This window comes from Citrus sinensis, chromosome 5 (assembly GCF_022201045.2).
Source record: "Citrus sinensis cultivar Valencia sweet orange chromosome 5, DVS_A1.0, whole genome shotgun sequence".
Classification (NCBI taxonomy): Eukaryota; Viridiplantae; Streptophyta; class Magnoliopsida; order Sapindales; family Rutaceae; genus Citrus; species Citrus sinensis.
This window is the reverse complement of record NC_068560.1, coordinates 29,696,955-29,713,686: the sequence shown is the minus strand read 5'-3', so window position 1 is coordinate 29,713,686 and position 16,732 is coordinate 29,696,955. Positions and strand designations below refer to the sequence as shown.

General features: G+C 32.4%; 1 protein-coding gene across 4 annotated transcripts; it reads right to left on the bottom strand.

The window, feature by feature from the left end:
* Positions 1–6,202: 6,202 nt before the first annotated feature.
* Positions 6,203–11,627, bottom strand: LOC102625248 (probable disease resistance protein At4g27220). Of its 4 annotated transcripts, none has more exons than XR_008054947.1 (4): positions 8,438–11,623; positions 7,816–8,289; positions 6,835–7,658; positions 6,203–6,720 (listed from the first exon to the last, which is right to left on the bottom strand). XR_008054947.1 is itself a non-coding variant. In XM_052441998.1 (3 exons), exons 1-3 carry the CDS (start codon positions 11,315–11,317, stop codon positions 7,251–7,253), a joined length of 3,762 nt encoding a protein of 1,253 aa, XP_052297958.1. In that variant the 5' UTR covers positions 11,318–11,623; the 3' UTR covers positions 6,203–7,250. The 4 variants fall into 4 exon arrangements, 2 of the variants coding, with proteins under 2 accessions (XP_052297958.1, XP_024952525.2); XR_008054948.1 differs by lacking the exon at positions 6,203–6,720 and having other exon boundaries at positions 7,510–7,658; positions 7,816–7,885; positions 8,199–8,289; positions 8,438–11,626; XM_052441998.1 differs by having other exon boundaries at positions 6,203–7,658.
* Positions 11,628–16,732: the final 5,105 nt, after the last annotated feature.

Here is a 16,732-nt window from a genome sequence, read left to right as displayed (position 1 = left end):
TACATAATTTTCCCAAGGAAGAAAATTGGCAAATGAAAGCGAAAGGTCTGAAAATAATTAAAAATGACCAATATATTTAAAGCTTGATGATGAAAATATATTGATCATTTTCATACATTCAAAATGTTTTTAATTGTTAGAAAAGCTATTAGCCAACAACACAAAATAAAGAAATAATATAAGATAAAGAATAAAATGAGAGAACAATATAATATATAGTAATTTTATTCATTTTAAGTGTGTACAAAATAAAGAGATGAGCTCTCATTTTATAGTTATATAATCACTCCATGAAATAAATGTAAAAATTATGGATCATAATTTATTGTGAGATAGTGGGAGTTAGAGGAAAGTTAAAAGTTGCTAATGAAATATAGTGGAGAAACTAAGAGATATATACTATGAACATCCACATTTATTTTAATAAATTCATAACACTCCCCCTTATATGTTCATTACAAAGAATATGTTTCATTAAAACCTTACTAAGAAAACCCTATTAGATAAAAACCTAGTGAGGAAAAAAGAGTACAACATATAAAATTTCTTCCAAAATAAATTATTTTCCCCAATAAGTATACTCCCCCTCATCTTGGCATAGATTCTTCAAGATTTGGAGAAAAATCTTTGAGTTGACGCATCCCAATTTTGCATACCAACTTTTTGAATGTCGTTGGTGGTAGGGATTTAGTAAATAAATCTGCAAGATTATCACTTGAGCGCATTTATTGAATATCTATTTCACAATTCTTTTGAAGCTCATGTGTATAAAAGAATTTGGGTGAAATATGTTTAGTCCTATCACATTTTATATAACCACCTTTAATTTGGACAATGCATGCTGCATTATCCTCATATAATATATTGTAGGGTTATTTTTAATTTATGACAATCACATGTTTCTCGAATATGTTGTATCATTGATCTTAACCAAATGCACTCACGACTTGCTTTATGAATAGTAAGAATTTCTGAATGATTTGAAGATGTTGCAACCATTGTTTGTTTCATTGATCACCATGATACAATACTATTACAAAAGGTAAACAAATAACCCATTTGAGATAGAGCTTTATATGGATTAGAGAGATATCCAGCATCTGCATATCCAATTAGTGGTGACTTTGATCCATTTGGATAAAATAATCCCATGTCAATTGTTCCACGGAGATAGCAAAATACATGCTTTACATCATTTCAATGCCTACGAGTTGGTGCAGAATTATATCTTACTAATAAATTAATTGAAAATGTAATATCAGGTTGAGTATAATTTGCAAAATAAATGAGTGCACCAATTGCACGAAAATATGGTACTTCAGGACCAATAATTACTTCACCATCTTCTTTAAGATGAAATAGATATTTTTCTACATCAAGTGATCGCACCACTATTGGAGTGCTTAATGGATGGGCTTCATCCATATAAAAATGCTTCAAAACTTTTCTAGTATATTTTGACTGATGTAAGAGTATTCCAATTGGCAAATACTCAATCTGTAAGCCAAGACAAAATTTTATTTTTTCAAGATCTTTCATTTCAAACTCATTTTTCAAACAAAAAGTTGTTTTTGAAAGCTCTTCAGGAGTTCCAATAAGATTTAAATCATCAACATATACTGCAATTATTGCAAATCCAATTTCAGATTTTTTTAATAAAAACACAAGGGTAAATTGTATTATTTACATATCCTTCTTTCAATAAATAGTTGCTTAAGTGATTGTACCACATACGCCCAGATTGTTTTAATCCATACAAGGATCGTTGTAGTTTCAAATAATATAAACTATGAGGTTTTAATTTGTTTGCTTCTGGCATTTTAAATCCTTCAGGAATTTTCATATAAATATCTGCATCAATACAGCCGTATAGATATGTAGTCACAACATCCATAAGACACATATCAAGTCCTTCAGAGGCTACAAGACTAACTAGAAATCGAAATGTAATTGCATCCATAACAGGAGAATATATCTCCTCATAATCAATGCTAGGCCTTTGAGAAAAATCTTGTACAACTAACCTTGTTTTATATCTCACAATTTCATTTTTCTCATTTTTTTTTCTAACGAATACCCACTTATAACCAACAGGTTTGACATCTTCAGATGTCAGGACTATTGGTCCAAATACTTTACGTTTTGCAAGTGAATTTAGTTATGTTTGAATAGCATCTTTCCACTTTGGCCAATCATTTCTATGTCGATATTCTCCCACAGTTTTGGGGTCAGGATCATCATTATCATTTATGATATTAAGAGCCATAGTAAATGAAAAATATCATCAATAATTATTTTATTTCGATCCCAATATTTTTCCATACCAACAAAACCAATCATAATTTCATAATTTTGTTTCTCTTCCGGAGAAATTGATACTTTCTCAGTTGTTGCAAATCTTCTTCTGAGTCAATGGGACGAATACTATTTGATTGATCAATATCTGTTATTTGATTAGCAGACAATGACTCTTTAGGAGTGCTAATTCCATTTTGTAACTTTTATTGTGTTTTCCTCTTTCGGGGAATTTTGTCTTTTGAGCCAATTAGTCTTCCACATTTCAAACGTACTTTACTTTCATTAGTTTTGTCGTGTTGTCCTTCAAGGATCTCAACACGCGCTGGGGCATTTTCAATTGGAATATGTGATTCTATTATTTTTCTTGAATTAGTAAATGCACCAGGAATTTGATTTGCAATATTTTGCAAATGAATAATCCTTTGAACTTCAAGTTCACTTTTATTTGTATGAGGATCAAGATGAGATAATGATGATGCATGTCATGTCATTTCACGTCGTTCATTTACTTTTGTCTTTTCTACCCCTAACGACAGGAAAATTTGTTCATCAAAATGGCAATATGCAAATCATGCAATAAAAATATCTTCAGTTAAAGGTTCAAGATACCTAATTATTGAAGGAGAATCGAAACCAAAATAAATTCCAAATCTTCATTGCAAACCCATTTTATTTCTTTGTGGGGAAGCAACTAGGACATAAACAGCACATCCAAAAATTTTCAAATGAGAAATATTTGGTTGTTAGCCAAAAACAAGTTGTGAAGGTGAATATGCATGATAAGAACTTGGTCGAATGCGAATTAATGATGCAGCATGTAGTATTGCATGTCTCCAACATGAAAAAGACAAATTTGATCTAAGAATTAATGGCCTTGCAATTAATTGTAAACGCTCAATCAAAGATTCAGCTAAACCATTTTGTGTATGAGTGTGTGCAACAGAATGCTCAACATCAATTCCAATGGACATACAATAATCATTAAAAGATTTCGATGTGAATTCACCAGCATTATTAAGTCTAACTTTTTTAATAAGAAAATCAGGAAATTGTGCTCTTAATATAATGATTTGAGTAAGAAATCTAGCAAACGCAACACCACGACTAAAAAGTAAAGAGACGTGTGACCATCTAGTTGATGCATCTATTAAGACCAAGAAATAACGAAAACGATCCACAACTTGGATGTATAGGGCCACATATATCCCCTTAGATTCTTTATAAAAACTTAGGAGATTCAAGACTTACTTTCATTGGAGATGGCCGAATTATTAGTTTGCCTTGAGAACAAGCACCACATGGACTTTCAGTTGGCAAAAGAATCTTATGGTTCTTTAATTGATGTCCATGTGAATTTTTTATAATATGATGCATCGTGATTGATCCAAGATGCCCAAGTCGATCATGCCAAAGTTTAAAAATCTTTGGATCAAAGAATTTCTAGTTCATTATAAAATTTATCTTTATTGTTCTTATATTTGTATGATACAACCCAAAAGAAAGAGAAGATAGTTTTTCCAATACATGATTTTGGCATGAAATAATTGAAGTAATGCAAATAAATTCAAAATTACTTTCACTAGATGTTTCAATGTGGTATCCATTTTGACGAAAATCCTTGAAACTAAGCAGATTTCTGCTAGATCTGCTGGAGTATAAAGCATTATTTATTTGTAATTTTGTACCATTTGGTAACATGATATTAGCTATTCCGAAGCCTTCAATTAAATTAGCAGAACCAGATATTATAGTAACATTAGCCTTAGCTAATATTAAATTGTGGAAATTTTTTTTATTTCGTAGAATTGTGTGCATTGTTACACGATCCACTAAACATCCATCTTCATTATTCACCAACTGTAAATCACTTTACTCCCCCTAATCATAGGAGAACTTTCACAAAATTATTAAGCTTACATAGCAAATTTATTGAGCTAAATTTGTGAAGATTTCAGATTTGAACTTCTGGCCCATCATCGATATTAATTCAATTTCAAACCACTTCTGGTGGTATAATATTCACATGTTGATTTCTTATAATAAGATCTATAGTCATGATTTTCTTTTTAGTCAAAAATTCATATTTTTTCTTTTAATAAAAGAAAACATACATTAATTTATATTGGCACTCTTGATTTGCTACTACATGAGCATATGTGCAGTACAAAAGCATGTCTTCTTTCTTTCAGATTTTTTATCCACATAATTTTAAATGAGAGAATTAATTGAGATTTTGAAATTGTCATCAAGCTTATATATGAATTTTTAGCTCCTTCAGGGAGATGATCATAAAAGGAATCATAATCTTTTACAATCCTTCAGGGATTGATTTCTTCCACAAAAATATTTTAGGACTATTCATGGTCTTAAACATGTGAATATTAATCAGACTTTAGTAATTCAAGGCAATAATAAAAAAATGATCATCAATAATTCAATAAAAACATAGGGATCAAACTATTGTTGAAAATTATCTAATATAAAATAAGCATGCAAAAATCTATCACTAAAAGTCTAAAAAGTTGAAAACAGAACAATGAGCTAACAAAGTCAAGAAGTTGTTAAAATTGAAAACAAACAATTTTTTTTTAATGACCTTATTTATTACTCAAACACTTTTGATTGTCATATTTTTTCCTTAAAATTTTTTCAAAGAAACAATTATGCGTTATTTATATATATTCACTTTGTAATTCCTTTTGGGAGATATGTAGAAGAAAATTTGTATATAGTCTTACATGATATATACACGAACTTATAATATTTGTATAGTCCTTCGAGGACATGTAAAATATACACTTATATAGTGAATCCTTTATGAAAATAATATTGGAGAATAATATCATAATTTCGGAATAGTTCTTTAGGAACATATTTTCAAAGAAAATCTTCATTATGTGTAGTACAATCCTTTAAGGATGCATTCTTGGTTTTCTTTCATTATATATTATAGTATTCACACTTCAGGATGAATTCTTTGAATTTCAAGAATGGAAAATATATAATAGCAATTGAATATTATAATAAAAATAATCAAATAATAACAATACCAATGGATAGAACATTAGATAAATGTTGCAATGCAATTCTAATAAGCTATATGTAATCATTAATAAACGAAGTAAGGAACGACTTCATAGATCCATTATTCTTAAATTATAGAAATACGTAAGTAACATATGTAAATGTTTTAGACAAATGAAGATAGTTTAATTCATTCATACCGTCTCCAGTAAGATCAAAGTAGAGATATTATCATATTACCTCTTAGTGGCATGAGACTCGTGTTGATAATGTTTTAGAAAAGCTATTAGCCAGCAACACAAAATAAAGAAGCAACACAAGATAAAGAATAAAATGAGAGAGCAATATAATATAGAGTGATTTTATTTATTCCAAGTGTGTACAAAATAAAGAGATGGGCTCTCCTTTTATAGTTACATAATCACTCTATGAAATAAATGTAAAAATTATGGATTATAATTCCTTATAAGATAGTGGGAGTTAGAGAGAAGCTAAAAGTTACTAATGAGAGATAGTGAGAAAACTAAGAGATATATGTTATGAACATCCACATTTATTTTAATAAATTCATAACATTAATGTATATTTGAACACATTTTGAGATTTGAATGTGCTTTTCTGTACTAGACTAGAAACCGTATTGGCTATATCTAGAATTTGTTCGTAAAAGAAGTATATCTAGTTAAATTTGCCTATTAACACAGGCTCGTATCAGCTATCTTTATATATTTTTTTTCTAAGAAAATATCTTACTTTATTTTTTCTTTAATTGTTTCACTGAATCTAGGTTAAGTGGCCAGAAACTTGGTTTTTTCCTTATTGGATAACATGTCGCTTTTAAATTCAGAATATTGATCGTATACAATCTGTCATAAATCCATTTCAGAATGACACCAGGCGTCGACTGCTCAAAACTTCGTTCGAGTTCTCTCGTGATGACTGTATTGCTGCAGTAATTTACAAGTTCAAAAAATATCATTTGCAGAACTAATACCAAATGCACCCTAATACACAGACTTTATAGAATTAAAACAAACTAAATCTCAGCATAGAACTCACAAGCAAAAAAAACTGATGCATGTGGTTCAGCAATAATGCCTACATCCAACAGGATGATTGTATTACAATGGGAAATGGTATAGAGGTGTTTAAAATATCATCAGATTACAAAAGAATCAAGAACTCTTAATTTGGTGCCCTACGTCAGTCACAATCTCTTTCAAAACCTGCCTCTGTAACCAGCTTTTTATACTTGGAATCCAACTTATAATAACAACCTTCAACCAACTTCTGCTTTGCCGGCAGTCACGCTGCCAACACCTTGCTGAGCATACTTGTGTACATTTAGAGGACACCACTAAATGGAGCGGATTGTTAATTCCTCCAAAACTGGGTAGTCTTACTCCGACATGAAAAATATTTCGATTAGTTGTTAGGCATGATTATTGCTGATAATAATTAAAGATAAAAAACCGGCAGGAAGAATTTAAAAAAAAAAAAAAAAAAATCCACCCTTCTATCAAAGAGAGGTTGCTTGTCAATGCAGACGTTGGCTTTGCTTCCAAGCTCTTTTCTTCAGGCTGTCGGCTCATTTTCATGTCAGCAAATGGACAACTGGAGAGGAATCATTTTCAGCTCAGGACATCATAAAAATCCCAAGCCCGGGAAAGAGGAGAATTCAGCCGAATCGAATGCCAAATCTTGTTAGATCTCAGAGCTGCAGCTAGCTAGATTAGGTAAGGGAAAAGCCGTGTCAATCATCTTTTCCTCTCCCCAAAATCTAGTGTCCATTACCCCTTCCATTGACTGGCAGTAGCTTCTCTTAAATTCTTGGAGTCGCGCAAATAGAGATTGCAGACTTCAATTCTGTTAGGTTTCAGCTACAAGAAGACACTGCTGGAAATTGATCAATTCCAATCTTTTCAATGTTAACTGCTGGAAGTTTCAAATTTATCACATTCAAATATGTCTAAATTTTTCAACACCAGCCAGCCTGAAATATGTATTCCTGGGCAGAAACTTTTGAGTCTTGGTAGCCAATGCAGTTTGAGTGAGGTTAATTGACGAAACGCAACCCCAGGAGCAGTTTCCACCGTGCAATTAGAGCTTATCTCAACTATCTCTTCTATTGAACCACACTCAGACACCGCCAAATGCTCCAGTCTCTCGAGTCTTCTCAGCATATTAGACGGAAAAATACTCAATAGTTGATCACAGTATTCTACATCCAAATCCTTCAATTTTGTGAAAGAATCCAAAGCAAGCTGGTGGTGCCATATTTTTCTCAAGTTATCCATCCCGTCAATTCTCAACACCTCCAACTTAGGCAGTCCTACCTGAAGTGAAGAATTCAATATTCATCATATTAGTTAAAAAGTTAAACTCGAAGGAACAAAAAGCTGGAGGCAAGAAAGTAGAGAAGAAACCCAATGAAAGAATATGCAAGTCAAAAATAAAAATATATGAACCGGTGGCAGCAAAGGAAACTTCAACCTTTTCATCAAATAGTGGTTGCGTTTGAGTTGTGTGGATGTTCTTTTCTGAGCTCATTTCTTCTGTGCAACTGCAAATGAATCTTTTCAAATTAGGGCAGCAAGCAATCTGAAGTTGACACAAAGAAGGGAATTCGACTGAATCTCCAATGCCAAATCTTGTTAGTTTTGGAAGATGTGAAAGCTGCAGGGAGACTAGTTTTGGGAAAACCATTTCAATCATATTGTCATCTCTTCCCACTCTGGTGTTGATTACTTCGTTCATTGATTTACAGTGACTTATATCAAGTTGTTGGAGTTGCTCAAGACCATTAACCATAGAGGAGGAAAACAGAAATTTTAGACGGCCACATTTCTCCACAGTCAATTTTGTTAAATTTTTACCCCAAGATTCTATTGCTGAAAACGAATTGAGCCATATCTTTTCAACATTAATTGAAGACAGTTTCAACTTCTTCAGGCTTGGAAAAACAACCTGCATGACAAAACGGTTCCTTTTTTCCTTCAACAACTATTTGATATGGAATATATTCATAATTGAATAGCAAGATGGATAAGAAGTATTTGATATATCTTTTTGTTTGGCATGATTGGACAGCAAGAAACATAAATGAAGAACATACCCTTTCATTGAAAAGTGACGTGAAATCCTTGGGATCACCCTCAGCAATGATTCCAGGGTTGGATCCCTGAGTGTTTGTTGGTGTCTCCAGGTCGAATCCTGAACTCGTAAGCTGCGGGAGGTGTTGAAGTTTTAGGAAGTGCAATTTTCTGAAGTAAACCCCACTTATACTTCCATTTTTGTGGGCACTGTTTTCACTTTCCTTACCGACTATCAATTTTAGGTTTGTGCAATCAGTCACTTTCACTTTTTGCAGCTGCAATAGATTTTTAACTAAGGAAAATGGGAAGAGATGCTTCACTCTGTGACATCCTTCTACTTTAATGATCCTTAAGTTGCTGAAAGACTTATCATCTTCGTTGAGTCGTACTTTGCCATCACATACCTTCTCCAAGTTAATCAAATTATGAAGAAACAATGACTCCAGCAGGGGAAAAGTACCCACCCGTCCATCTGAGTTCAAAATATGTAAGATCTCAGGACCATTATGTACGTGGAGATGCCTCAATCGTGCGAAACCTTCCTCGTCGTCTAATTCATGAACAACATTCTTAAAACCAGCCAATTCATCAAGATGGAGATCTTCAGTTCTCTTAAGCAGCATTTTCATCCCATACCCCAAGTAAGTGCTGTTATTGAGTTGAAGTTTCAATGTTTTTGAGGTTTCATAACCATCAGACCAGCTCCACACATCTCCAATACATATCCTAAATCTTTCCAACTCCACGAAGACCAAATCTTGTGGCATAACTTGGGCATCTGGAATATGTACTTCTAAAGTGGTTAGTCTCGACAATTGCTTTAGCTCACCAAGGCTAGCGTTACTTTGTCCTTCGACCTTCCACTGAGTGAAGCTATTACCCATATACAGTTCTTCTAATCGAGTCAAGTTTGATATAACATTTGGCCTGATTTCTTTAAGTTTTGAACAGTTACTCAAATCTAACAACTTCAAACAAGTTAGTTGTCCAATTTCTCTAGGTAACTGTTCAATACTAGAATGCTTTAAACTAAGAATCTCTAATTTCTTTAGATCTCCGATGATTGCTACGTCAACTACAAGGCAGTTCTCCAAACTCAATGTTCGAAGATTGATTAGGCAACCAAGTGATGAAGGTAATGAATGGAAACGAAATCCAGTTAAATCTAAAACTCGGAGTTCTGTCATCCCTTCAAAAAAGGGATCTGGAATCTGTAGAGAGAGATTTTCTGTAAAAAACAAGAACAACTTCAGTTTTAGGAATCCCAGCCTTTCAGGAAGCTCATATATACCTCTAAAAGGTATAGAAATAGCAGTTGGTGCTTCATCTATTTTATCCAGCTCTTCCTTCAAATCGGCAACATTTTGAATATTAAACAGAAGCTTCTCTGCGGCAATTGATACAGCAATAGCATGAATGATTCTGTGCATCTTAGCATGATCTTCACTGTCACCGTCAAACAATAAAGATGCAGATTTGAGATTATCAATCAATGTGTGCACCCTATTCCTTGCTGCTTCCAATGTGTCAGCATTCGTGAGCAAACGCAAACCCATAACATACCTTAACAAATCATCAACAGCTATTCGACTACCATCTTTTAGTAGACCACAGAGTTGAAACAGTGACTTCACTTCCTTACATTTCAAAAACTCGTAACTCAATTCTATTGAAGACAAATCTGCATCCATTCCTTGAATTTTTCTTGGATTAGAATTGCTTAGCTGATTCACGGCATCCTTCCATATGCGAGGACTCTTATTCTTCAGTGCATTTGCAATCGTTTTAATTGCAATCGGCAAACCTCCACATTTGGCAACAATCTCAACACCTATGGTTTCAAAATCAGATTTTTTGGCTGAATGACCCACAATCTTTTCAAATAAATGGCTTGCTTCTTCATTAGAAAGAAGGCCAATCGAGAAAATCTTCCGAGTATTCATATGATTGCATAATACATGCTGATTTCTCGATGTCAACAACAATGTTAAAGGTCTTTGATTATCAACACCTTCTTTTGCATGACCATCTCCAAAAGGAATTCCAATGGCATGCAAGTCAGGTGTTGTCCAAATATCATCTAATATTACAAGAACCCGCTTGTCTCTATTCAATCTTTGCCATAATCGATGAGCTCTCACAAATGCACTCTCATGCTGGCCAAATTCCATGTCTAAACAATAAGCAATTTCTTCCTGAATTGTTCTCAAGTCTGGGTTCTGTTTTACCTCAGCCACAACCACCGTATCAAATAACTTTTCAACTATGGCTCGCCTCGCAACCTCCTTGACAAGAGTGGTTTTGCCAACTCCACCCATTCCATAGAGCCCAATTAAGTTGTTACTGCCATCCTTCAGCGCCACCATAATCTCCTGGAAAATTGACATCCTTGATTCAAACTCCTCGTAGTCTCTGTTGAGCACGAGTTTTGTGCTCTCCGTAGCTGGACGGTAGGAAACTATATCACTGGAGATCCACTTTCTCAAGAGAATTCCACCCTCTTCTGTTGCCTTCACTGCCACTTTGCTGAGCTTGTAACGAGCCATCAAATTGTTGGGACACAACTCTCTGAAAGTTCGGCGCTTCTCATAATTGTTATTAGTTTTGTCTTCTTCAACCTCGTCAATAGCCTTCTCCACTCGTTCAATGAACTCGTTCACCTTAATCAGCCACTGCTCAACATCTTTGTGAATCACGTCCCCTTGTCTGTCTGCATACCCAACGCGCTGTTGCTCCCTTTCTCTTTTATTTTTCAGCTCCGCCACCTGACTCCTCAGCTCCTGCAAGTTGCTCTGGCACTTGAACACGTATGATATTTCTCGTCGAATGGGATCGAACAATATCTCTGCAACTTTTGATGCAACCCCGGAAACAACAGCATAACCCAGTTCTGCTGCCATTGCCTTTTCTTTTCTTTTCTTTTTTTTAACAAATAATAGTAATAATAATTTTTTTCAGCATACAAGCAAAGTAGTAAGAGCTATCACGACAGATGCATTTTCAAGCAAATAAAATGATGAGAAACGAATATTACAGTAAATGATAACAATGATAGAAAGTAAAATTATAAAGAGCTTGGAGCGATTGCACCTAATGGAAACAAAAGGGATTGATTGCAGAGCTGCTTGACCATGAGAAGAAGCTGAAGAGTGCTTTTACTTATCTTCAATTTTTAGATCAGCCAAAGAGTATTAGTAAACTAGTAATAACAAATGAGACACCGACAGTCAATTATTCACTGTCGCATGGCTGCTAAAGGCCCAGCTCCAGCTCCAAGACATAGACTTTAAATAGTCAACATCCAAGTCTTCGGATTTGCCTCTATCTGCACGTGTCTGCACCACAATTATATTTTCTTAATAATTTTTTATTAAAAAATATATTCTCACAAACCATTTACCATAACGGCACGGATTTAATGTCCGGATTAAAGTCGGAACTAATTTACACGTTCGTTAAATTGATTTTCATAATTTTAATTTTGAATCTGATAACAACAGGTAAGAGACACAATATATATATATATATATATATATATTATATTTAATTGGATTTTTTACTTTAATATAATAAGAGGTAAGAGACAAGATAAAAACAGAAAAAACAAAATCTAATATATAAAATATATTGTATTGGGATTTTTTTATAACTTATCTCTAAAATAAGAGATTTCTTGTTGAAATATACATACACACACAAAAATTTATTATTCTCAGATGTGGGCTCCTTAATTTTTTTATATGAATATCATATGATTTAATAGTTAATTAAAATAATTCTATTAAACACACATATTTTAATAGTGAACTGCCTAATGAGAATATTCGAAGATTTCACTAAAATATAAATTTTAATATATTAAAAATTATATATTTTTGATCATTAAGGTATTAAAATTTGTATTTTTTAATATTTTATTAGCATTTTCAATTTAATACAGTGAGGATGCCTACGCTAAGAAATGATTAATTACACACATACACGCACGTATATATTCCCATATGGGCACCTTTATTTTTAAAAAAAAATGAACACACTATTAAACCATCAATTTCAATTCAATGTGGTTTAATGGAGTTATTGTTCGATTAACTATAAAACCATCCAGCTTGGAAATGTGTCTAATTGTCTGCATGGAAAAAAAAAATAAAAAATAAAAACTTCAGCATCTAAACACAAACAGTGGTGGAGCTGGGCTAACGTAGCAGATAGAGAGTGGACTCCCTGATACCTGCAACACTCAGAAAATCTATAAGAGATAGGTGCTGTGCTGCGTATGAGAATGCTTCCTTGGGTGATCAGCGTCGCTATCCCTGTACAGTTTAGTATCTGCTTGATTGACTCAGTATCAGCTTTAAGGGATCTTTTAAGGCCTTTGTGAATTTTTTTTTAAGGCCTTTGTGCATACAACAATAACAATAGCACAATAGCACCTAAGGCTCTGTTTACTTGCTGGAGTGGGAGTGAGTAGTGTGGATTTCTTCCACTCTAGCATTTACTTAAAATGGTCACGGATTGGAAATCTCACTCCGTAGGCCCCACTCATTTTTGGAGTGAGAAGTGAGAGTGGGACTCCTATTGGGGGAGGTGGGAGTGGGAATCTTTTTTACCCTTTAATTTAATTTAATTTAATTTAATTTAATATTTTATAATTAATAAAATAAAATAAATAATATTTATTTGAATAATAATATTATATTTAACTAAATAATAATTTACATTGATTCTAAGTTAAAATTATTTTAAAATAATATTATTACATTAATAGAGAATTAATAAATATAATATTATTATATTTATTTTAAAAATAATAGTACTATATTTATTTAATATTAATAATAATAAATAGTTTATTCTAAGAAAATATTAATTTTGTACTAAATAATATTATATTATTATTTTATATAATAATAAATTTAATATAATTATATTAAATAAAATAAAATAAGGTTTCATTTTATATTAAAATTAATAATTTATTGTTCATAATTAAGAATATTAATAATTATAATAAATTTACAAATATAATAAAATAAATATTATTCATTAAATATATTTTTTATTAGTTTTGTAATTAAAAACTATAATTCTTTAAATAAGGATAAAATTGTAATTTGAAACTATTTACTCTCAATCCAAGACAAAGTAAACACATAAATTAGATTCTGATCTCTATTCCATGCTTCCATTCTAGTGTAAGTAAATAACCTACTCTCACTCCCACTCCACACTCCTAATCCAAGGATTCCCACTCCAATCCAAAAAGTAAACGCAGCATAAAAGTTAACAAATAAAAATAAATTAAATTTATAAAAAAATAGAATAATAACACCTAAAAGTTGACTAGTTTAGTTTTAGATGGACATGTTGGTTTGATGATGACATTAAATTTTGTGGAAAAATTTTTCTATGTAGAGAACGGAACAAGAATTTTTTTTTGTTAAATTATTGTTGATTCAATGTCGATGGTTTTGACGTTTTTAATAGAGTTCAAAGGAACACTAAAAGTCAATTATAATGTTAATAATTTTTAATATTCTTTTTTTGGAAAATGAAAGTATTTAATTCTTTTCCTCAGAAAGATTAACAATATAAAGAATTAACTACTAAAACTATTAGTTATTGTCAAATATGAACTTTTTGTATAAAAAAAAAAAATCTTATTTTAAGGTGAAGATTATCAAATATAAAATTTTTATTAAGAAAACAAATCTTAATTTTTGGATAATTATGAATGGAGTAATAATAGGTAGATATCTAAAAGTTAGGATTTCTTATATACGTATCTTAAATAAAATCTTTGAAATTTTAGAAAAATAATTATTAATTAGTGTGTTAATTAAATACATGCTAAACATTAGGACCTTTCTAAAGTTTAGGGCCAGTCTTTTAAAATTATTAAAAAATAATTATTTATTAATAGATTAATTAATAAATATTAAATATTAAAATCTTTCTAAAATTTAAGATTTTAATTGACCGCCTAATTCATCTAGTGTTAAAGCCGCCCTTTAATTGAATAAGGGGGGGTCAGGCAAGGGCTCATTCATTATAGTGCAAAAAGAGGTCATGGGGCGATAGATCACGAGTCATGGAAATGGTATATGTGTGTGCGCGCGCGCCTTGTTTTGACTTCTGATAAAAAAAAAAAAAAGTTGCTGATTGGTGTTTTCAATCAACCAAAATCTGCATTACTGATTTTTAAAAGTTGAATTACAATATGAGGATTGAGGATACTTCTGATGAATTGTCGATTTTAATAATTTACAATTTACAATATGAGCATTTATGTAACAAATACTTTTTATTAAATCATGGGTATCGAGCATTATTAATGCGTCAAACAATCCTCTCGAACTATGTAGTGTGCTGGTTCTTTTGAACTTTCCATCAAGTGCAGTATAGATTATTACTTTTTTTTTTTTGGTTGTAAACTATCCGGTGTGCCGCAACCGCATTAGGTTTCAATTAATCCGGATTTACAGTACAGTTACAATTAAAGTTCTTTATCCCTCCGAAATGGTAGTAGGAATCGAACTCGAGAGTTCTTTCCACAAACTCAGCCTGTACTGTCAACTGAGCCACAACTATTTAGTAGATTATTACTTTATAACCACGAAAATTCTATTCAGATTTTTTATATTTTAATAATGAACTAAAAACGACTCAACCAAGTATGCTTGATATTTTAATAATTAATAAATTTGAATTCCTTATAAGGAAAGATAAGATCATGTTTTTTAGCAAGGAAAGCAAAAACAATCCCGGCGCGACATGACACCTTCCAAGGACACCGACCTGTCATTTGTCCACAGGTTCTACTTAATAATTTCCCTCTATATATACTAGAGCATCGCCTTAAGTTTCACACGAAGCATAATTCGCCATTCCCCCTCTAAAAAATGCAACAAAAACAAGCATAAGCAACAATGTCAAAATCTTTACCATCCAAGTTCATGCTTGAAAGCCTTTTAAAATTACCAGTCAAAACTTTGACACGCTTTAAACGTGTAAACAAACAGTGGTACTCTGTAATATGTAACCTTACGTGTGTCGCCTTGCATGCCAACTTAAATGAATCAACTAACAATTGCTACGTACCTTGTTCAATATAAAGGAGGAACTTATTGTGAAAACAATTTTTGGCGATACAACAAGAACTTGGTTCAGTTTGATGAAGTTGTCGCTTTTCCATATTTGTTTGGAGCCCATGTATGAGAAAAGACAAGAAAATTCCAAGTCACAAGAGTTCTGATTGGGGAAAAGAACAATATAGAACCTCTGCTACCACTAGTTTTATCTCTAGAATACATCTGAGGTACCATATCATTCATACAACAAGTAATAATATCATGACATGTGTGTATTTATTTTGAACCACTATCATGTAAGTGGCGGTTGTATTAAATTCAATTACACTTGTCATGCATGCATTAATTAGTTATATTGTATAATTTCTCGGAAAAAAGAAATGAAAGGGTCATTTACTACTTTTGCCATTCCAGGATTTGGCTATGATCATAGAACTAGTGCCCTCAAGATTTTACTTATTGTCCACGCGAGTACAATGAGATTCAAGTTTATTCACTGACAAACAATTGTTGGAGACGGGTTCAACATAATATTCCGAGTATTCCATTTCTGAGTTCGAATTCGATTGTGCACTTAAATGGAGCTGTACATTGGCTGGCAGTAAGAAGAGAGAGTGATGGTACTGATAAACACATTGTCATGTCATTTGATTTTGGTGATGAAACGTTCAGAGACAGAGAGGCGACCGACAATTTGCAAAGTACTGATTGTGTACATAGAGAAACATCAGTTTGGGATACTTGAAAAATCTGTTGCTCTGTTTGTTTCTTGTCATAGTGAAGATAATAGAGCTGGACTTGGTAGTTGTAATGTGTGTGTGATGGAGGAGAATATGGGAGTAGAGCATTGGATTAATCTGTTCACAGTTGATTTAAGAGCACAATTTGGAGCAAATGATGAAGTAATGCAGACAAATGATGATGGGGAGCTTGTCTTGTATGATAAACAGTAATTGGGTTGCTAATGCTGTCACCGACACAGAAAGCCTAGTTTCTCCACAGTACCAAAATTAGTAGATATGATAGAGACGCCTGCAATTTTCTTTCTTTTCTTTTCCTTCTTTTTTTTTTGGGTGTGGCGTGGGTACATATGTACATTATTTTTGTGCCACTTTAACTGAAGCAAGTAAAAAATTTTCTTCTCCCATTGTTCAGTAATGCAAATTTCAGCTTGTTGCTTACATCTCATGTTACTTACTTTCATAGCATTAGCATTTGTTATGC

What these genes read in the sequence shown, in the direction of transcription:
- LOC102625248 (XM_052441998.1), bottom strand. Translation starts at nt 11,317, where the DNA reads ATGGCAGCAGAACTGGGTTATGCTGTTGTTTCCGGGGTTGCATCAAAA. An exon ending in CGTCACTTTTCAATGAAAGG is followed by an intron (nt 8,290 to 8,437) that starts GTATGTTCTTCA and finishes TTTGTCATGCAG; the next exon opens with GTTGTTTTTCCAAGCCTGAA. An exon ending in AACCACTATTTGATGAAAAG is followed by an intron (nt 7,659 to 7,815) that starts GTTGAAGTTTCC and finishes TCTTCACTTCAG; the next exon opens with GTAGGACTGCCTAAGTTGGA.